The sequence below is a fragment of the Struthio camelus genome, chromosome 16 (assembly GCF_040807025.1).
Source record: "Struthio camelus isolate bStrCam1 chromosome 16, bStrCam1.hap1, whole genome shotgun sequence".
NCBI lineage: Eukaryota > Metazoa > Chordata > Aves > Struthioniformes > Struthionidae > Struthio > Struthio camelus.
The window spans coordinates 10,166,321-10,190,291 of record NC_090957.1 but is presented as its reverse complement, the minus strand read 5'-3'; the positions used below and the strand labels follow the sequence as shown (position 1 = coordinate 10,190,291).

Genomic DNA, 23,971 nt, shown 5'->3' with positions numbered 1-23,971 from the left:
CATATCGGCAGATGCAAGCAAGATGGAAGGAGATGCAAACTCATGGAGGACAGCATGCAATTAAAAAAAGATCACCACATTGATGATGTTACATATTTAAAATTTGCAGTTGACTGCAAAATGCAGCACGGGGAAGCAAATAGCTAGGTAGCACTTCCACAAAGAGGGGTCTGTTACTGATAGTGATCGCAACAGAACAGCGGTCAACAACACTATACAGTGGCCAAAATTCGCACTGGGATGACAGTGCAAGAGACAGAGTCCTAGAAAGCACTGCCTAAGAGGTACACTGAAAGGACTGAGATTTGAATCTCGCAAAGACAGGCAGAAGGGGAGAGATGATACTTCCCCTCAGTTATGTACAGGCAGCTACCAAGAGTAAAGGGATGAACTATTCCCCATGTGTGGAGAAGTGACAACAACCTTAAAATTCCAGCAAGGGGAGACAGCTGGGCTTGCAGGAAGGGTCATGTTGCCACACTGCAGCAGAATACCTACAGCAGCCATAAAAACATCATCACTCCATGTTTCTAAGAACAAGTTAAACAAAATATGTCAGGACTGATTTAGATACACCTGACACTGCCTTGTAGCAGGAGATGAATTGAGACTCCAAGTCTCTTCCAGACATATTTTCTATAACCGGACAATGTTCATGTACAAAGGAAAAAAAAGGTTCTGATAAGAATAACAACTGAAAAAATCCCATCTAGGCTGCTGTCTGAGAAAGTGGAACACAATCAATATTTTTATACAAACTTCCTGTTAAATAACAGACAATTATTTCTTATGGTGCTCTGAACAATCTTTTGTCAGATTTCGGAGTGGGCAAAGTAATAGTTTATAATGAGTAAATTCAGGAAAAAAGAAAAAAGCTTTTCAGAAGGCATGAAATTATTCATAAGTGCTGATGAAAAGTAAACAACTTTAGAGCAGAAAAAAATGTAGAAATGTAGCTTAAAGTCAAATATTTGGATATCCAGATATCAAAAAAACCCTCTCACTTCAAATTTGACAAAATATTCAGTATTTTCAAAAGAAAACTTAGACTTTTCATTTCAGCTGTTTTAAAATTAATGTAAATTAAAAGAGTCTTTCAGGAACAGTTAAAGAAGCCTAATGTGAATTTCTGAATTTTAGATTAAACAAAACATGTCAGATCAGTCCAGTTTCCTCATTCCATTAAAACTGTTTTGCAGCTAAACCTTAACCAACTCCCCCCCCGCCCTTTTTTAAATCAGCTGCTGAATCAAGAAATGCATCATTTTTCTTAAGAGAGCAGCTGGTCATATTATGATGATAGGCAGCAGCACACACTACTTCCAACAGCAAGGACTACTTTAGATCAGACTGGTTTTGTTAGTTGCTCTGGACAGAGAGGACTGATTTTCAGAAGAGTCTGGAAGAATCCACTTCTCTTCTAATTCACGTTTCTGTGAATCTTAAGAAGGGAAGATGGACAATACTGAAAAACGACACCCCAGCTCTAAGAAAGCTCCATATGCTGGCGTTATATAGGGACGACACTTCATAGAAAGGGAAGTGACGCCGAGCACCTCGCAGAAGTATGCCTCGTGACCATGTCAATATGTTTCATCCTATCACGGCTGAAACATGCACCACACTCAATACATGGTCTTACAAACTATTCTAAAATCAGCACAAATGTCAGGATGTACAAGGTCACTTTCAAAGACCATATAGTCATCAGTAACTTTTGATGGAGTGATGTAACTGGGTACCAGTTACCAAGCACCTGAAATAACTGTCAAGGCAGATATGAGCATTTTGGAACAAATAATTGGATTACATTCATTATTAATGCTACAATTACCTAAAGCAATAATGATAGCTACAAAAATCCAGAAGTCAAGAAGTTCAAGGCCATGAAAATACATACCATGATACAGCAGGGTTGTGAAGTGAGAAGCATGGATTTCAGTCCAGGTAGGTGTTTGGCATAGCATTCTTTCATCCCTTCACGACAGCTTTTGCCTTTTGCATAACAGGAATAACAATACTCCCCACTTCACAGAGTAAGCTAGGAATCCTCACATGGCAGATACTATCTCAGGGTTTGACTGTATTTACAGTGACCCTCACATTTGGATGCCTGGATTTGGCAAAACAGTATCTAATTGGCAATGCTCAGCAGGGTGTTCTTTTTATAATATGAAGCAACTTGAAGCAACTCCAGCATGCTTAAACATCACGAAACCCTAAGCACTACTACTGTCTTAGCAAAGCACCAACAACCTCGAGAGGCTGGAAAACAGGCACCCAGCTGATGTGGGAACACTCGGCCAAAATACAGGCACTCAGCTGAGGCAGTCACTCGGGTTCTAGCCCACTTCTTACTCAACGGACCACATTGATGTTTTCTCCTGGAAAGACCTCAAGAAGATGCTTACAATGCTGATGGAGCAGCACAGAAATGCACCAAGAAAGGCATTCTCCATTGTAATTGGTGTTCTGAATTCAAAGCTGCTGTTTTATTTTTTTAAACCATAGATAACATAAGTGAAGTGTATTTTCTGACATCTATCCCCCCTCCCATTTATATGGTTACTTCAAGAGCTCCTGAGAGACAGTAAGGTCTAAAGGTCAAGTAACTACCGAAGAATCAAGTCTGAAGAGATGAACTTCAGGTCAGAATACATTATTTCAATTCACCTATTGCTACTTACAGAACTAAAAACTTGGGAGAAGACAGTCCTGACTTACTGAAACAAGGATGAGTGTTAGGAGATGCAAGAAGACTTACTGAGCTTGCAGGCTCAGGTTTCGAATGTATTTTGCAGATCTGCAGTGCTGTCAGCAACTTTGATCATATCATAATATTTCACATTTCCCTGAAGAATTAGCTTCTAGAGGCAAGTTGCTTAATGAGAAGAAACTTTTGTTTTAACCTTTTTAAGAATTATGTTCCCCCCCATCCCCTTTTTTATTAGTATCCCTCCTATGGGAGATTATTAACTTTTAATCTCTGAATTTTGAGGATCTGTGTGATCCCTGCATTTTGGCCACACACCTATTTGGACAGTCTGAACAGAATTTCAGCCGGTACAAGTTAAAGCTGAAATTCTCAAGTACAGGTATAAACACTGTCAAGTATGGGATATTTTATTCTATCTGGTTTGCCTCCTCCTCAGATGCAAAATAATAAAACCTGTTAATTTATATCTTAGTTAGCCGTCCCATCTCTCCACAATAATTGACTGGGTTCTAGACACTCAGCCAGAGAACGTAATCAAATCAGGTTTGCCTGGTGACTGTGCTGCAATATAGGCAGCGTCAGAAAACTCAGTCCCAACGCTCGCTCTAATTGATTAAAAGATGTGGTCACTTGCACATTTCCATTTAGACAATTAAGCTAAAGAGACATTACTAACACAGGGAGAGCAATTGAAAACAATAATGGGTAGTGATAGACTATTTTTGTAGGGTACATTATGAGTTAGGGATGTTGCAGTAACTACGATCTCACCTCCCCCTCCCACCCCTTGTTCTTATTGCAACAGCCTACAAGTCGATAGGGCATGACTGCAGGGGGGCACACACAAAAAATGAACGCTCTGCTATCTTTTGCCCTCCAAAGAAGCTACCACATTTTAAGTCTGCATTAGCAATCAGGCAAATTATGCCAGCCTCTCACTAGGAAAGGCAGGGAAGCAGGAGCCAGCAGTCACACCTGTAAGAGGGTAGAGGTAGGCAACGTATTTACCACTAATGCAATCCTTCCAGGGCCAAGGAGGAAGGCCTAGAATGAAGACAGAGAAATTACATTTCTTATATATTAAGAAAAAAAATCTTGAGTGTGCTTGGGTAGTGGCTCCACCCACGGCTCCTGTTTGGGGCCAAAAAGTGTCAGTCACAACCAGTCAACTACAACCACATCCAATTCCCAGGGAAAATGGCTCAACTACAGCACTTCTTGCCAAAATGAGGAAGAGAGAACAAACATGCTCCTTGGTCTTTTCTTCAGTGAACCTGGAAGAGCTGCTGTGAAGTTATGTGGCTGGAAACATTGGCACACTCTACCGATGTCAAAAACTTGAAAGACATCAAGTAGTAAAAAATAATAATAATAATAATAAAGAAATCGCAGCAGTTTTGCCTGTAGTTTAGTGTGCAGGGCTAAGTGAGAAGGCCAGCAACGCATAAAACCTGTATTAAAAAGCACTTCATCAACAGTAGATCAAAGCTATCACTTCATACATCTCCAACAGCACAGACGGTAACTGTTATTGTTAAGAAGGTAATATGTTTATACTACTCAGCCATCAGTGTCTGTAATTCTGCACTTAGTCTCACGTCATTATGAACGTGAGAGGGCTGACGGGCTTAAAAGAAGTGTATAGGTATTCCTGGATCCAGCATTTGGGAACTGTGCTGACACATAACAGGTAGCTGAAGAAGGTGGCTACAGAAGACTACTCTTTCTTCACTCAATTAACAGCAGCTAATCCCATTGACTCTTGAGATGCTTACCAGCCAACTGTAAAGGTGAGAGTACCCTAAGGAGGGCTGTTTCTTTCTGTGACCCATTTGGGATTTTGAACAGCTTTCAAAAGATAGATGTGCTAATATGCTCATGCTCTGTCATCTCCACACTACAGATGACAAACTGTCAAACTCCAGGCCAGAAGTAAGGAAACACCATGAAAACGCTGACATCCCTGTAAAAGTTGGAGGAATAGAAATGGTAGAGAGCCTTCTTCAGAAGGGAGGACGTTATTTGCCTCACAATTGCTTCACAATTGCTACTATTTTTAGCAAGAACCTCTCACTGTTTTACCAAGCAAGCACACCACATCGTGGCTGCCACGTGTCTGTATGGCACAGTGGTCCCATAGTATAGTGGTTGCCACAACTGCAACATCTGCAAGCATCATGAATAAGGAAGAACCACTGCCCCTTCTGATTCAAGGCAAGTCGAGGCATGGAGCAGCTATGTGTCAGTGCAGGACAGATACCAACAGACACTAACACCTCTGGACATACCAGTGGGAATTGAATCCAGGCAGAAAGGTGGATGGCCTCTGTCAGCATGGCACCGTGTGTTGCTTAATGAACACGCCATGATGGAGGCAGCTCCTGAGCAATTCCCATGCAGCTCCCAGATGCACTTAGTGCGGGGAACACATCTACATTGAACTCTGCTCAGTCCCTGACCTGGTACACATCTCCCAGGCAAAAAAAAAAAAAAAAAGCTTGTAGCAGCACAGAGAAGAACAAACACAGGGTTTGAAGAAGCAGCCAAAGCTGGGGAGAGAGAGTCTTTCAGCAGCAGTTCTGGCTTTTGCAAGCTTAAGGTGTACATAAAATGAGTCTTGGGATAAGTCTCAAACTGAGTCTAAAGTCTTCAAACTTAATAGATGTCTGAGATGAGAAGACAGACAGCAGCAATCTGTATGAAAAAGTCTAACAGTTGCAACCCAAACCCCCCCCACAGAAGACAAATAAATGAGAACATTTTTTACCACAGTTCTCTGGAAAGCCATTTCCTTGCATTCAGGTTGTTATCATTAGTAAAATAAGTTTTCTAGTATTAGTTATCGTTACTGTTGCTCTGTTTCCAGGATTCTTCTTAAAAGTGAAAAATCACATCTACAAAATTACAAATTAGAGTCACATGGCAGGTGTTACACATGGCAATTTATCACAATTATTGCACTTTCAAACTTACACTTGTTTGACTTCTCCATTTCAGTCCCCTACTCAAGACACAGGCTTGCTGCTGCTAAGAAATACTTGAGTTGAGTCGTTCTGAAGTGGGACAATATTAAATCGCCTGCAGTGGAATACTAGGAACAAAACACTTCATTCTGGTGGTATTATTGTTTTCTACTTGGTATTTACGATGTACCTTCTGCATAGGGACAGAGGGACAATAACACACATGGCAATCTTCCTAGCAGTACATTTACCACTGCAGAATTAATTGCACCATTGCTAGCTGATATACAGGAAGAGAATACACAGTAAATTTTTCGTCCCAGTCAACAGATCTGAAGAGGAATGGTAAAACTTGCACATTAAATACGCTATTTGCTGTGTCCTTTCAAGCTATGATAGGATGAAAGCCTATCAAGAGCACCAATTAACATTTTGGAATACACTCCCAAATGCATACTTAATAGGATGACCAGTATCAAATGCTTACACTTAACACTAACATGGGAGACAACTTCAAAGTGCATTCAGAATTATAGAGCTACTTTTGCAGTGATGCTGTCATTCAAATACTTTCATGAAATACTGGCATTATTAGAACTTGAAAATTCTTTAATGAAAGACAAGGAAGTGGTACTGAGAGCAATTTCGATGTTTCTGCATGAAAATATTGATATGTTGGACATCCAGGCTTAGAGACGGAATATGAGTATTACTGGCAGCCAGTCCCCTGAGGCAGACATAGACACCAAAGGAAGTGCAGCCCCCATGGTCTGAATTAGTTAACAAGGCAGAGATAAAAGAGCTCAAAGAATAACCTCCATGTCCTCCCACTCAGTACACTTTCACGTCACTGCTTTTTTTTCTGCCGAGCCTCTCGTTCCCTCACTAGTGCCATCCTGCACTCCTCCAGCCTAGCAGAAAGCTTCCCTCTGAAATCCAGGCACTTTGGTGAATAAGCAGTGCTAGAGCAGCTCATAGCTGTAAGTTCAGATCCAGATAAAGCTAATTTCCTTCAGAGAATTAACAACAAAGTAATTCCTCTGAGAAAGAGGTCGCTTTACTGACTAAAATGGAAAATCATTTATTAGCTACTGTTTCAGAAAGACAACAGTTACTAAGTCACCACTTTTTGCCCACTTTAAATGCCACCAGACTGGCAATGAGTGGGGAGGAGTAATTTAAAGAAGAAAAAGGATCCAATTTTAAAATAGAAAATTATTTAAAATGTTGGTGGCTTTGCACAACATGCCAGCCCATGGAGAAGGGAGAAATGCTAGCAGAGGCATGAAGGAAGGGGGAGCACAGCTGCCTTGCAAAATCTTCCTCCCTGCCTTTTCCGAGCAGTAAGGATGCATAGGTAACACTGTCCTCAGTTTGGAGAAAAGCACAGGGGCAGAGCGACACAAAGCCCAGCCCAGCTGGCCAACACAAGGTGGTTCAGAGCAGGCCCAGGATTAGTATCACAGACATGAACAACAGCCAGCTGGGGTTTAGGCACTGCTCTGTTTCTTGCTTTGGTGCACTGTGTTCTCAGCACCGGATTCCTCTCCTCCCATTCTCAAGAGGGCACAAAAAGACTGAACATGTCTGTGATATATTACGCAATCAGACGGCCTCTCCCAAAGTAAAACAGCAACAGTATTTTACCTCCAGCAAAACACGCATTTGTTCGCACAAGCCAGGCTCGGTGTGGCCTCCATGCAGCGGTGGCTCTCAATGCCATAAAAGGTGTGTTTGTAGCAGCCTCCTCTGCCTCGAAGCATTGACTAACAGCAAAGAAAAAGACACACAAACACCAAGAAGGTTAAAACACGCTATGTGGATGTATTTCACTAAAAAAGCAGCAGCAAAAGCTAACTCCAGAGTAACCAACTTCAGTGGAGCATTGCAGCAATGCACCCACAGAAAGGCCCTCCAAAGTTGCTTGCTAAAGATCCCAAACACAGCCAACACGCTGGACTAGAGAGCGACTTGCTGAGCTCCACGCTGCAGTATAACAACGTTCTGCAACTGTTGCGGGTATTTCTCCCGACATGACCATGGCTTGTTCTAAAGGCTGTTGTATCCACTGCCACTTGGCTATCTGCTTCCTGTGCGTTACTTGCAATGTTCAGCTACTATAACTTCTGTGTTCAAAGTCACCTCTGACAGATACCACAAGCCCAGTCAATGGTGTGTAGCAGGTCAGGATAATGACAGGTGCAGCCTCTTTTAGAAGATTCATGGCAAGCAGATCAGTACAGTCTGATTGTTTATATGCCCTTGCAGAAACAAAGAAATTATGATGTCAAATGTACAACTGTTGTAGAGGAGAGAAACTTTAACTTAACCAATAACTTCTCATCTCTAATACCAAAGCATAACAATGTGTTTTACTGAAGCTTTTAACTGAATCAGCCAACAAAAGGAAGCAGATAAAGCCACGTAAGCAGTAACAAACATTAATGTAAAAAGCCCTGTAAAGAAAGTAACAAAGATCAATTTAGAGGCTGCATTATTAAACGCTCAATTCTTTTCATTTGTCTAGTAGACTCTAGATGCTAAATTAAATAAATAGCCTGACCTTATAAACCCTCATTCACATCAGGCATTGGCTTCAGTAGGACTTTGCTCTTTCCTTAACAGAATTGCCACAGCCTTCCCACTAGGATTTATCTTCTATTTAGCATGCAAGTTGCTTGGAGCAAAGACTGTCTTTCATTATCTCAGTTAAATAATAATAAATGAGAGAGAATCTTTACCACTCTCAAGAGGAAATTGGAAATATAACAGAGTAACTTTTAATCTATCTTCCTCTACCTGAAGAGCCCTAGAGATCCCACACAATCTGCCCTGAGCACTGGAGAAAGAGTATACAGGTAACCTCTAATATAGGTACAGCATTATTTTACAGTTGGAAGATTAAACAAAGTGGAAAATGAGGTTATTCCACCCATCCTTCAAATGATACAAATTTCAGGAGATGCACAAATTCTAGGAGAGTAAGTTACAGTATGGACTTCATAAAACCTGCAAATCAGCAGGCCTTTCCCAGAATTTGTAGGTTTTTTGCTCTTTTCTAAAATATGACAAAATACAGTAGTTTTAATGTGAGATATCACTACGTAACTTTAACTTAACACTACTCCTTCTAGCCTTGCTCCTGCTTTCCACCCATACAACTCTGGAACAAGCCTTCTGAAGACATTCACACATTGGAGTCAAAGCCACCGCCTGTAACCAATTTCAGCTCAATTTATTAGAGCGCTTACGTTCAATTCCTGCTTAAGCTAAAAATAGTATAGTTCCATTTAAGCACACAGAGCTGCTATTTATTTTGTGAAATGGCTTTACACTGCTGCATTACATTCTGGTTCTTCAATACAAATGGGTTCTTTGGTTTTCTTTTTCATTCACAGCACTGACAGAGCTTGACAAGTTTTTCTTTAAACATCTCATGGCCTTCTCTGACTTAAAAAAAAAAATAGAAGGAATAACTATTTGTAAAAGTAAACAGCAGAAGTATTAGTAGGATCATTAAGTAGGATCATTGATTCCAGGCATTTCAGTAAAAAACTAGTTGCCGCTACCCAGTTTGGTAAATGTCATTTAAAAAGCTCTTTTCGAAAATAAAGTTAATCATGCAGCTAAAGAGAGCTAAGAGACGAGGAACTGATCACTGCCATAGCACAAGAATTAAGAGATGTGCTGGCATTTTAAAGCAGTGCAGATTCAGAGTTTATTGTCCTGCTAACACTGAAGGCTTTAGTTGGTTAAATAAATGTGACTCCCAAAATACACAGCATTACAGACCCTCGAGGTACAGATCAGAGGTTTGCAGAGCTTTTGATCTGTGGGCTGCTTCTCAGGCACCTGCAAAGGGCAGTTAAAACAATAAACATATTAAAGTAGCTGAAATTTGTTCTACAGGGATCTGTACCTCCACTGGGAAAATTTCAAGACTGCAAACAAACTACTTGAAAACTACTAGTTTACACAGTCAACAATACACACACAGAGGACTTGAAGGATGAGCGCGTGTGTATATATATATAGTCCTCCTTCCAGTCATCCAAATTTATACACACAAGTGTGTGCATGTGTGTATATGTATATACATATGTATCTGTACATGTCTATACACACACGTGTATGTATGTGTAAATATGTGCGCGTATATATATATATAAAAAAAAATATACACACACTCCCACAAAGACTATTTTTAAAAGTTGCAAGCACTGACAAAGCGACAGTTACCTTACTGTCTAAATTTTACTTGACAAATGCTGAAAAATCTGTGGAGGAGCACTGACTGTTGCAAATCAGCTATATTAGTCACAGAACAACTGGTTCAAATGCCCTTGCGTGTCTGTTTGAATGTAATGACGAGACTGTGTTATCTTTGTTTCTGAAGACCTTGCACCAGTGACATCATCTTCCCGCTTTTCTCTGTGGTGTTCTTCCCATGCCATACATTTCATTATGCAGGAGATATTTTAGCAGCAGAAAAATAGGGGACAGAGCTGGGGGAACCACACAGAAAATGATGTTCCCAATTCTTTGCCCCAATCACATTCTCACTCTTAGCAGCAGGATTTTAATAGCTTGAAATGCAAAACTACCGCATGGAAGACAAAGTATGTTTTCTTGCAAGTAATATCCTATTTTACTTTATAACACCTGACTAAGTTTCTAGTTTTCTAAAAGAAAAGAAAAATAAAGGGCACGGGGGGGAATAATACCTTTGTCCACCGACACAGCTTCACCCCAGAATGGCTTCCAATCAATTTGTAACCTGAAAACAAGAAATAAATTACACTGATTTTAACCTGCAATAATTGATTCACAAAAATACATCAATTAAGCATCACCATCTCAATGCTGCTCTTCCCTGTTAGCCCCAGAAATGTGGGCGCATGGGCGCAAGCTCAACAGCACTAACCTGATATTAATGCCCACCCACAGCACTCTCCATTTATTCCAGGAGCCTGTTCATGAGAACACAGGCCACTGCCACCCAAGAGACTTCGGCCAATTTGAAATGGTTTCTCTTCCCAAAAGGTCTATTTATTTTGCTTGATCTTGTTTGACTTCACAGGGGTAGGCCGTATAGCTTGTCCCTGTCGCAGGATGGTAGAGTAAAGGGACACCCACAGTCATGAAGGACATCTGCACTGAATTTCAAGGCTGGCTGCAACCCCAAGGGATGGCTCCAGCCCACGCATGTGCAGATGAGGTCTGCGTTCAAAGCCAGAGCAGAAGCGTGTCGTGACAGTCTCCCGCAGCATGCGGCTCAACTGCCGCCAAGCAGGATATGGAACTGGGAGCATCTCCCAGGCCTTACGCTATCACACTGGAGCCAACTCTTCCCCGGGAACGAGGAGCCGTGCTCCTCAGCAGGCCTGCCCGAGCCTGGAGAACACCACCTAATTCCCCATGCAGCTGCGAGGGGGGAGGATGAGGCAAGGCTTAGTTTAAATCCCAGTTTCGTGGGCACAGGTCACGTTTCTGCTGGCTCACGGCGCAGCCACAGTGATCACAACAATGAGGCGTCCGCTCCTCCATGCCCAGAGCAAAGCTAATCTGAGATCCCTTTCCCACCCTCCAGCCAGAACTAACACAATGTCATTTAAATTTATTGGCCCAAGAAGATTAAATCCATAACATTTGTTAAGCACTAAGTACTATTATTACCCAAACTGCATGAATTACGTTATTTTCCTCTTTGAAAAAACTGCTTAGAGATCCATATATGAAAGATTAAAAATCACATCAAAATCAGCATAAAAAATAACAGGGTTTGGAGAAGCCTCAAGGTATCATTAATGCAGCACACAATAGCATTTACACGTCAGCGTGTTCTGGATGTCCCCAAACCGCTTCAGCTAGCCCCTTCAGGCTCAAGTTCATATTGACACTTCCAAGGGAAAATGAAGTTTAAGTATCAAATCTCCTTCCTGCCAAGTAGTATGAACTTGATAGGAGAAGGAGAAAAAAAAAAAAAGGCAAGAGGAACTGGCCATCACCTCTCACGACAAAAAGGATTTGCTGCTGTGTGCCTCCCGTGCACAACACCGCAGTGGGACCACGCAGCAGCTCAACTGCACCCCAACAAACACCCCTATAACTCCAAGGACACAGAGCCAGCAGGGAACTAAAGACACAACAGATGCCATAACAGCTGCACCAGCTAAAAATTAAACAGTGTGAAGATGCTGCATGATTTCATGTTAACCATGTGCATCTAGAGTACTCTGCTTTAGTTACTCTGGCACTTGAATCCAGTTATTTTGGCACTTGATCTGCTCAGTCTCCTCTGTCATCTCCACCTGATGTTTGCTCCTGTCCCCTCACGCTGGCTCAAGCATTGCTGGGGGACCTTGGACGTGTTCAGTTTTAGTCTGGTTGGTTCCTTGCTGTGACTCTCCAGGAGACTGTATGAACACTTGTGCCAGCACAAGTGGGGTGCCTGGCAGGAACAAGCAGTGGGGACCTCCCTTTAGATGGCAAACGGACTGACGGCCAGATTAAATGAGGTTTCAGTAACTTCAATGTCAGGCTGTTCCCAAGAATAGGTGCTGAGCCCTGTCTCCCCTCCAGCTCTGTGGGAGTGGATATTTCATCCCTCCCCAAATGGATAACCTTTAAAACCCCACATACACGCTCAGGGTTAAACAAAAGCTAGTTAGGAAGAAAGAACAGCCGCAAGCCAGAAAGCCTTGGCATTTTACACAGCAGAGCAGTCCTTTCCTGGAGAAAGGCACCAGAGCCATAACCAGCACTTAAAACGTGGAACTGATATTCTCCAAAGCCACATACAATACTGGAGACACCTTCAACTAGAGGACACAGAAGACCCTGTAGCAATTTCTGGCTCTTGACACTGCTCAGAGGTGCTACCAGCACTGTATTCGGCTACATCACATCTCATCCTACCCTGGATCGGTCCTGCCTATTTGCTCTGTATTTCCTTGCAGACACACTTCTCTCTCTATGTTTTTACATTTCTCAGAGTCCAGCAGCAGTGTTCATGTAAGACTATTCTCTCCCAGATCACTCGTCAGTTGAACTAATATGGCTGCTTTAAAGCAGGTGTTAGATTAAAATTAAATTGAAAATAGAACACACTTGCCCAGATCCACTACTGAGTCATTTAAGGGAAGAAAGGAGCCAGCTAAAATGAGCAAGGTGCCAAACTCTGTAGCTCAAAGCGGTAGCATTTTCTCTTATAGTTACTCAGACCAACTTCCACCACGTGAGCGCCCACAACTTCCTATAAAGGCCAAGAAAATTGTACATGTTCAACATCAAAACAGCGGCTTAGAGACTTCAGCCAGCTTTAGAGATGAGAAAGGGCTTACTCATCTCACTTGCTGCTGCCAGAAGTCACAGCTACGGTTACTGGAAGAAACAGGATATATTTGCAGAACTTCTTAAAAGCCACCATACAAAGCTGTTGAACTCAGTTCTTCACTGCCCAGGTAGCTCTTGCAGAAAGCATGGTTTCCTTGTTAAGCCATCCCAGCGATCCAGGCCTTGCCATGCTCTTCCAGAATCTAAAACCAGATAAAGCTTTGAACATATCAATGACCAAGGCCTAACATTCTTTACACATTTATTCCAAGCAAGCCAAGTCCCTCCATATCTATAAAGCCTGTTTCTTCAAGTGTTTTCTTTACTGCTGGCTAGTAACACAGGCAGCAAACCAGTTCACGCTAAAAGTACAAAAGGGTCATGCAAGAAACAAGGAGGACTGAGTTTTAAACCAAACGTGGGAGCAAGCACATTAAAGAACCAATCTGAGAATCTTCTCAGTTCCGATTCTGCATCGCAGATTCGGATGAACAACCCTCTTGAAAGCTCTGGCCAGCTCATCTCTTCCATCAGCTTTGCCACTTCACTGCAACTCTGCCAAGGCTTTCTTACAAATGGTGCCACAAAAATAATAGATTTAAAATGGCAGTTTGAATCTTACTGACAGCCCAAAAGTCTGCACCTATGTTATGCCAGGGCTCGCTGTGGACACACTCCTTTCTTTGCTCTTCTTAAGAGGTATTACTTGCAAGCAATAAATGTTAGTGAATATTTGGATACAAAACCTCCCAAATACAATGTGTTGTCTAGATATCACTCTGCCCACAATCCTTATGTACCGTACCATAGGGTCCCCATTTATTATTTCTTCTATAGCCCAATATTCAAAGGATTCCTCAAATTATAAGCAGGATCATAAAGTAATCAACTCAAAGTCTTACTAAAACCACAAGAACTCCTAGCCAGAAGTCTGTGTTAGTTGATCCGACACTAGATCACAAATTTTGAATAACCTAGAAAGCTGCCAAACTTTATTAAAATTCAGTGTCATATCAGACTATTATAGACGCCCAAATTAAGCTTTCAGACAAGCTTTTGGAAGAAATCAGGGTTATTGGTCAATAACACCAGGCCATTAAACATTTAGTGACTGTTTGCCCTGACAATCCAGCTGGAGTTTAACAGATTACAGCCAGACTTTTAACTGGAAAAAATGGCCAGTATCACAGGTGTTCAATGACACATTGTATAGGATAAAATAGTTCTGCTACAGTCTAAGACCGTGCTGTAGCATTTCAGCCCCATCATACAAATAATAGCTTAAAAAATATTCTCTGAAATCCAAAAGAATTGGGGGACCATACTGAACTCCCAGCTACCAGGAATGTATCACCTGAGATAGGACAGTGCTATCTATATATATATGTCCATATCACATCGCAGGACACCTTGATAATCTGGTTGTATCTTTGCTAATTGTTCGTTTTACCAACCTCATGTAAGTAACAGGTTTCTCTAAGCCATAGAACGTGGATGATTTGTGCGTAGACGAGCAATTACGTTAGCTTATTCTATTTTAGAAAGCAGAACAAATATAGCCAAAATAAAGCATGTTTCTATAACTCTGACCATATTAGAAGTTGTATCATTATACTTGAACAGTCTTAAACAAAAAAGAAAATAAATCTATCTTTAATAGTCAGTCCTACAACAAAAATTCCTAAGACCATCTAACTTTCTAGGAGTTTTGACTATTCTGATGTGGCAAAAAGTCTGAAAGAAAACCCAATAGCACTTTCCAGTACAGTTCTCAGTACCATGAGGTCTTTTGTCTATTTTCCAAGAACTTGCTTCAGCAGAATTTTAAAAAGGATTTAATTAGGAAAGAATGAAGTAGATCAGTGGTTGAAAAACCCCCAAAGGTGCCAGAAAAAGACTTCACTATCCTTCTCTGTTAGAATGCAATCACTGTAAGCTTGGTAAAAGCAAATCTGATGTCACATTAGACTTCAAAAACTCAAATGACTTTCAGAAAGCCTGCTTCGGAGGGGGGAAGGGTAATATACGGCTGACAAATCAGCATGGTTTTATCAAGCAGTCTTCTTAAAAAAAAGCCTTCTGGTTTGAAGCAATGATTATCTGTTATCTGTGCTGAAACTCAGTGCAAAAAGTAGAACTTCTCACTAGGAGAATGTTTACAGGAAGAGAGTTTCCAATTTCCTACCATTTTGCAAGAGTGCTGGTTAAAAGGGCTGGAACTGCAGCTCCGTGATACAGCAGTAATCCATCTCCATCACTTTAAGGACGATTTTGAAAGCTCTAACATGATTGCTGCACTTGAGCCACCACCCAAAAGACAACATTCCAACTGAAATTAGAAAAGGAATTAAAAATCTCACGCTGTTGCTGAAAGGAACCTGTTTAAATTATAGCAGTATTTTATACAGAAATAAAAACAAGTGGGATCTGGGAAGTGGAATTTTTCAAATTGCCCAAGCATGACAGGAGGAAGCTCCAGTTTCCTTCCCAGTGCTGCCGAGAATCTGCTGCAAGACCTTGGCCAGCACACCCCAAGATCTAATCTTAGTTTTGAGGGAGAAGTTTTGAGATTTTTTTTTTTCCTTCTGCGTGTTTTTTTTAATTTATTTTAAGAAAGTGCTCCCTAAAGAAGTAGAAGAAGCTTGTGAGTTGTGGAAGGGTTTACCTCCATCAGCTCTAAGCTACAGTGAGAGCATAAAGGATTGTAGGACTGTACCTTATACACAAAAATACTGTAGTTCAAAAATGGATGCAGTGTTTGGTCTTTCAGCAGAGCTGCTTCAATGTTGTTGCTTGGGACACTTCTTATCATATATAAAACACAAAACATTTTGAACATTTTTTAATATGTAGTAAAAGCCTGCTAAGGTTAGTCAGAGAAACACAGCTGCCATGGCAGGCAAACCAAACCTAACCTAGCATCAAGAAAATGAGAATGGCAAAGTTCAAGGGTGGGAGTGAACAATGGACTCTGGCCTCAATAGCTGATCATAAAAGAGCTAGCAAAAGGAGCTAGCAAATTCTTAAAATCTAGGTTTTCATTCAGAACTGCCAGGGAACTAGGCAGTAGGAATATGAAACTTCCAACACTAAAAAGCGTAATTTCCTGTCAGGTTATGCCTTTGACAAACAAACAGCCACAGAGACCACTATGATCTTTTCACCTACATCAACTATTGCTGGAAAAAGAGAGAAAAGAAAAACATAAAACCATGACCTCTTGTCTGGAGGAAAGTGTTACGTTATGGAGGAAGCACAGCTAATGTTATCCTTGCCAGAATACACCTTGTATTTTGTCCCAGCCTTAGACCTAATTTCAAGGACTAATACTCTCCATACTTTCAAAGACCTTCAGAGACCAATTTCTCTTTCTGAAACCTAGAATGCTTCAAATATTAATGCACTTATGCTTATTTTCCTCTGCATGACACAGAGTAGCTTTAAGCTAAACATGAGGGAAGAATCAGGCCCACAAAACTGAGCTCATAACTTTCTACTCTGCTACTGATAAGCATCTACATCTGCCCTAGCAAATTAGTACTGCAGTCAGCTCACCATCAGCTCTCAGCAGCTTCCATACTGCGGGACTTCAGCATCTTCTGCTTCTTGGATTCTTCCACTTTAACTGCATATAATCTTTACTTACATTGACACTTTTTTTTTTTAAAGGAACTTCAAAAAAATTAATAGACTTAACTTCGCCTAGTTTCAACCATTGCATTTATTCTGCTTACAGGTATTCAATCAAGAAGAATTTTGTATTTTGCCAGCTAATTTTTAACATTTCCATGACCAGCGTTTGAATTTTGGCTTCTGTAGGACACATTTCAAGGGCTGCATTGACCTTCTACACTAATCCTCAACCCAGCTGCGAGCTGCTAGTGCCACCTGGAGTTTAAAAGTTATACATAAATCATGCCACATCCCAGAGATGCACAGGAACATTTGAGCACACAGCCTGAATGGGTGTGCATTCAGAAACACAAATCTCCAGGCAATATCTTTTTGCAGTGTATGTTATTTCCAAAGTCAGGACATTTAAAAAGCTCACTCAGCACCAAGAGCCAAGTCGAGGTTGTCAGAAGAGCTCAGAACAACAGGTACTAGAAAACTTGGTCCAAGAACAGCCAGCAGAAACCACTAAGCACTTTTAAAAAAAAACCTCAGTCTCAAACAAGTTTAATAAGTGCTCGAAAAGCCCACTCTTCAATATTCTCCCCCCCTCTCCCCCCCAAAGTCAGCTGCCTGATTTCCAATACATGCTGAAAAACACAGATCAAAGTATGTCTTTATATCGAACAGGAAGTCCAAGCATGAAAGGGACAATGGTACCACAGCAGCCCATGCTATTTCTGATAGAGGCTATCTCCTAATATCACTTGCCTTTGGATTTAAAAAAAAACAGGTATTGTGGACACTATGGTGCTAAATTTTAGACTCATTTTAACCACTAAAGACAAAACAACCGTACTGGATTGTAGCAAAATCGGACCTGCTGTATGTAGTACATGCTCAAGATAATAATTTGTAGCATGTTAGTAGGGTGAATCACTAAATAACATTAGTGCAGGTCCACTATGTGACATACCATAAAATTAGAGGACACACAGTTGCATATAATAATATAGTAGAAGAGTAGTTTCTATTCCTGCTTAATTAGGAAGCACACCAAAGTAGAGTTGAAGCGCTGCTCAGCACAACTGTAACTCGATAGGGATGGTGGAAACTGGCTGTCACTGTGGGACCTCACATTTTACCTCAACATCTTTTGAGGGGCATCAGCTCACTAGTAAGACAATGATTCTCCCAACTATCAGCCTTCACTTTTGTGTTCTGCACGTCAAATTATGGGGTTGTTCCCTAGCAACAAAACATTTGCCAAATCCAGACGTATTTAACCTCTATTAATGTTTAACCACCAGAACAGGTCTCTGCCCTGCTGCTGTAGTCATTTTACAGTAGCCACAGGACAATGTAAAAGGTAGTCAGTTTTTTTGCATCAGTAGAGTAAGCACAGCAGACTGAGGACATTGATGGACCCCTTGTTGATTCACAAAAGGCTTTCTGCAGTCACCTTTCCTATTTGGATAGCAGTTTAAAACTCCCTGTAAAGCTAAAGCAGGATGTAAATGCACTAACTGAAAAATAGTGAACTCTTGATTGTCAGGCCCTTCTAGAAAGGTAAACAAAATCTTCCTTGTATCCGGACCAAACATAAAAACTTCCAGCCTAGCAGGGATTGTTTTGAGAACCTACAAACAACCGCAGAAAGCAAATCAGAACATAAGCTACATCTCAGTTAGGCTGCATCTACCCATCACCACAGATAACATTAATAACAAAGGTTTGTTTCTATTTTCAGTTTATTTCATGTCACATACCTAAACAGATGAAATCTACTAAAGCATAAACATAGCAAAACAGCATCACCACAAATTTAACACGTACAGCTAAATACTCCACTTGCCAGCCTCTCTCTCTCAAGCTATATTTGTAACTTAGAAGCACTGAATAGTTTGTGCTGAATGTGAATTTTATGCAAGATGAACACTGACAAGAGAAGGAGTCAGCATTTCCCAAAAACACAAGATTGGCTACAACTTTCAAATAGCAACTATTACAGAGCACCTTGAATAAAAGTATTGCAAGACCTTCTAGTTGTTTGCGTGCAACCTATAAAAGCCAATAGTTAAGATTATGTTTAGCCAAAATGTAATACAAGCACTAAAAGAAAATCATTGTTTAAGCAATACTCAGTTTACCTACAAGAAGCAAGATAAATTTGCCTAAAGATGAATAAAAAGAGTGAGTGTTCCAATAGTTGGAAGCGATGCCGTTCAACGGCAAATTTCTGTTATGCAACTACAACATAAAGGAACAGCTTTCTTCTGAATTACTAGTACTTTTTTTCCCCTTCTCCTGGGCTAATTATGCCCTTAGGGATAATCTTGAAAAGACATTGAAGCTATACCCAAAAAAAACAGTTATTGCTAAATAAATCATATGATCTTTTGAATCCATTGCACTTGTTCTTTTTCTTTTGGAATGAGGTCAAGGGAAGGAGGGAGTTGTTTTATTTTTATAGCCATATAAGCCTGTAGTACTTCCAGGAAAAGATGCTGCCTAACATGTGAAAAGAGAAGAAAGGCAGATTCTCCTTCTTCACTGTAGCGCAAACATTAAAAGATTATGTGAGCACCAGAAGAAAGAAGGGGAAAGTTTGCATCAGTAGGAGCCAGTTGTAACTGAACAGATACAGGTACACTAGATTTCAGTCTTTGAAACCGCATATTTACATAAGTTAAACCCATCCAGTTGATCCAATGCTGGCACAACACTGAATATCAAAAAAAAAAAAAAGAGAGAGAGAGAATTAGGTACCTACAAAATAGAGCTTGTCATCAGAATAATGAATTCTTGTCCCTGGAACATCACAAGGAAATGAGAGTTCAGTAGGAAACCTGCCTTTGTGTTAAAAAATTATGGTAGGAAAGTGACCTTCCTCCCAGCACTGTTTTCATTTTTCAGATGACTGCTTTTTATATACCACTCAAGAGGCACTGTTTCCTTCACTCCCCTAAAATGAACCAATACAGACTGGGTCAGAAAATATACTGGTGCGTGAAACTTCTGTGACCACCACTTTTACCAGGCCATAGTGCAGGGTCAACGCAGCGCACTGGAATGCAAAATGCACTCAAGCCAGTGCGGTACAGTGAAAAACCTTCCACTCTGCCTGTGGTACTGACCTCTGAGGGGAATCTCCATACCCCTTCCAAGGTTTCTGTGTCCCAAAGCAAAAATTGAGATGCGTGGGGGACATGGGGCACCCTATCATAGGCACAGTGACTACTCTAACCTCTCAGCACACAGGATTTGGGCAGACCAGCATGTTTCCCTGCTCACTGCCCACCTCCAGGCAGCCTTGCCTCTAGCCACCCACACCCTCCACTCCTGCTAATCAGATTCACCTCCGAACATCCTTGCGGGCAGGAGGAAGACTAAACTTCTGGGTCAAACAGAGTAGTAAAAATAAACAAATAAATAACAAAATCCTGTAATATTCCTCAAGCTACTCTGCAGCATGCTACACTGCAACTGTCACCACATTACAGCCTTTAGAATCAAAGTCAAAAAGATATATTAAATTAGCCATCTGACAACCCTGCACTGGTTCCAGCCAGCAGCAGCGTAGCTCTGGACACGAAAATGCAGCAAAGTCACTGCCACTTTTTGCTAAGCCTTGCTCTAAAGAGTCCTTCCTGGATTCTTTTATTCAGACCATAAATTTAAAGACTGGCTCTTTCTTTTATAGCTGTGCTAAGGTTAGCAAAAAAAAAAAAAAAAAAAACCCAACTGACCAAACATGTCTGATGCTTCATGGGCTGAACAGAGCATCGGTCACCTCCAAGAGCTCAAGCTGGGATCCTGGGGAGCAAAGCTGTTGCATTCCCACAGCTGCTGGACTTGCACAAAACATGAGTAGAATTTCAAAGCCCAGCTCTGCAGTAAGGTGTCTCTATTGCAGTAAGCAAAAGCGCCTTTCAGAAGCACCAGGAGAGAGACTATTGATTTGGCAGGCAAGAAAACTGAGCCCTCTCTCATCCTAAGAGAGGAAAGCAATTAAACCAACTCCCAGTTTCTAACTGCAGTGACAGAGCAGCACAGAGGAGCTCACACAACCCTTCTCCCGACTTTGGCACTCAGAACTAAGTCTTTTGAACTGCAGGGCTGTCAGTCTATCCCTTCTCATACTTGCTTAGGCATATCTTTGTTGGGGGGGATTTTGCTGTTTGGTTGTTTGTTTATTTTTAAAGGCATTAAGTTCATTAACATTGTTCTCTATAGTTCATGGAGAACTAATGATCTGTTTTCCTCCAGTGGATCGCTAAGATTAATTTGAATGACTTTCTTTTCTGGAAAGAAAGTTTTAGTACTGAAATGAGAGTCTGAAATTGAAATAAAAGCAGGGGACTAAAATGCAAAAGTTTGAGGCAAAGCTGATCTTTAAATATCCTTTGAGAAACCTACATTTGGGGAGCTAGCGGCATGTGGTACTATCCTCTTCCTGAGCTGACTTCGTAGAAACAAATCCTGTGAACCCTGATCGTTTTATATGTACTGCAGTGTACTCTGCTTTAGATTCTTCCTGTTACAAATCCGACACAAAAGGCCCCTTCCTAACTTCTGTCCTACCTCTTACTAGGTACCATGAGAGACAGTCCGGGGTGGTGTCTTTCTTTAAAATAAAGAACACTAGTCTTTCACTTGTTCTGTCAAAAGTCTACCACTAAGACTTCAAAGCTGGGTCCAGAGCCCAGTCGTTACAGAACCTCACCTTGTTTTGTGAGTGCTTCTCTCAGAGCTTCAGTAATCATCTCTCTCCTCTCACCCTCCTCTTTCCTCCCAGCGCTCTCTTGAGACAAGCTTGTTCTGCCACCTCCTTCCTCAAGCTCACGCTTCTTCTGTTGAAAGACAGTGAATTCCAACAGTTTAGTTTCAAACATCACGTGCTAAATACCGTGGCACAGTTCAACTGCTTCTGACAGACCTGCTAAACTTGAAACTTATGCGAGTGGTCACATATGAACTGTGTATTCATGCAGTTCCGCATTTTATCCCTCTTCCCACCAATGTCTGGTCTTTCAGCAATTTGTAATGCCTTTTTGCCAGCTTTTCACAACATTTTTTTTCCTCTAAACACGCTAGACTTTTTACTAGTAACACAGCAATAAAGTTTTCTAGGATATTTTAAGAAATAGGTGTTTGAATCTCTTCAGAAAGCCAGAGGGGCTCCAAGATTTAAATCCAAATGCTTCATGATTCCACAGTGACTTCACCTCTCCATAGAGCACGAAATGGAGGGAACAAATCATTTAGCACCTGAATTGCAATCACCTCTTGAGCGGAAAAAGAGCATTTGTCCCAAACATTTTGGGCAGGCCAAGGAAGAAAGCCACATCACTAGAATGATTAAAACCACCAAACAGCTTACAGACTAGAAACTGTGCTCTTCACAACTCACCTAAAAAGGTCAATCAAGTGCACCATCAAAATGCAATCCTCATCAAATGCCCTGCAAGTAAAGGCTCTTCCCTCAAATTACTCTAGACATATTACCTACAGCATCCCACATAAGTTTGGCTTCCAACAGATGCAGCCTTACAACCATAGTTAAGTCTTTTGAGTTTAGCTACAACCAAATACAGGAGTATCATATTAGCATAAAGAAGGAGAAACAAACCCCAGCACATAAAAAAAATTGTGAATCCCCTGCTGTGTAAGTGACACTTCTGAGATTTTTATGAGCATTTATTGTTTCATGTCTGCACAAAGAACCATGAAAGTGTAAATAATTACTTTGATATTTCATGGAACTCGTAATCTGTCAATCCTTTATGGCTTTTTTTTGCAATATTAGAGAAGTTATGGATAAACAACAAACAAAAACCAACAGAGAACATTTTGATTTCACAGAACTGAGGCTACTTCATATCCAAGTCTCTTTTGTGCCAAAGACATCAAGAAGTTCAGATAAACGCTTCCAGTTTGAGTCTATCCCACCAACTGTTAGCATCACTAATGAAACCAGTGCTCTTTACTTGCCAAACTTTGTGTTCTTCACAGAGAGGGTAATTAGTCATCCCTAAACACATACACGGATGCCTTTGTACGTGAGCAGAAGTTCTGAAAACTATTAAAGGTGACTTAGAAGCAAAAAATACAGGGACTCTCAGAGGTTCAAGGAAAACATACAGTTCATAACAGCACCTGAGAAGGGAAGAAAAGAGTAAAACGTTTTTTAAGGATAGAGTCTATCTTTCCTACTCATTTTGAATAATACTCTACCCGCAGTTTCAGTGAGATTGTGCAGGAAGGAATTTTCTAACGACCAGCAACACAATCCGGGCCTTACTGAAGAAGAAAGTTGTGCTCCAATTTCCACTTCCTTTCGCTCACCGTTTGCTCAAAACCAGTTTTTAGGCAGAAGCACAGGATTTCATTGGTTTTTGTAATGTATCAAAATTTCTCTGAAAGGCTAGCTTTTTGAAGTACTTTTTATGGCTACGAATGAGCTTTTAAGTCCAACAGAAAATCCTCCTGAGTTAGCTTCAAGATGCTTCAACAGTAAAATACTAATATTACTTTAAAGCCTCATGTATAAGAAAGAAGGAAACAAAATTGTCTTTTAACTATTAAATCTTAAACAAAGAGCTTCTTCTCCAAAAAGCCACTTAACCCAGTACTAGTCTTTTCTTTTTAAGTGGATGGAATTGTCTCTCTTCTTAGCACAGACGCATTAGCTACCCAAAGCAAAACACTACACAGTATTTGTAAATGGACACTTCCTGGCACATAGACTCTACAATCTCATGCCAGGTTAATTCTCCTAGAAGGACACAATAGGCGTTATGGAGCACATCCTAATATTAAAAATGCAGTGATTCACTTAAGTACAAATACAACATCCTATCCAAGACAGCCTTCAGATACAAGAAAAGAGTCCTCCTGAATTACAGGAGGACTTTGTATTTCCACCTGCATGCTGTGTCTGTTGCTGCAGTTTCTGATGAAACACGACGAAACCCAAACATAAAAAAGCACCAACAAATACAATTGCTTTACTGGCAGGGTAGAAACATATTTATTTCAATAATCATTTTTCCTTACAGAGATGATAATTTTTTTCCTTCCTCCATCCTGATGTGAAAGCCTGTAAACAAAACAATCATTTGTTTCTCTCTGAACTGCAATACCCGACTTGTTCTATTTGGCAAGTGATGGGCTTCAGACATTTCTTGTTGGAAATGGAATTCACAGCCCTCTGAGTTTTACTTATTTGTTTAATAAACCTTTCATATCTGTTATTTAGGGTTTCAGCAGAGAGAACACAAAGTTAACTTTGCACAGTGCAGACTTCTCAAGTTCTGGTGATTTAGCAGAGCGCCCTGTAATA

The 23,971-nt window shown here is 40.8% G+C and overlaps 1 protein-coding gene across 3 annotated transcripts in view; it reads right to left on the bottom strand.

The window, feature by feature from the left end:
• The window catches only part of LOC104146214 (S-adenosyl-L-methionine-dependent tRNA 4-demethylwyosine synthase TYW1), a 115,969-nt gene that overhangs the window by 74,854 nt on the left and 17,144 nt on the right, over positions 1-23,971 (bottom strand). For all 3 annotated transcript variants that reach the window (XM_068910637.1, XM_068910638.1, XM_009678159.2), the window contains exons 8-10: positions 21,353-21,479; positions 10,404-10,456; positions 7,327-7,445 (exon numbers count right to left, since the gene is read on the bottom strand). In XM_068910637.1, coding sequence (XP_068766738.1) covers positions 7,327-7,445; positions 10,404-10,456; positions 21,353-21,479 — 299 coding nt within the window. The remainder of the gene's footprint in view (positions 1-7,326; positions 7,446-10,403; positions 10,457-21,352; positions 21,480-23,971) is intronic.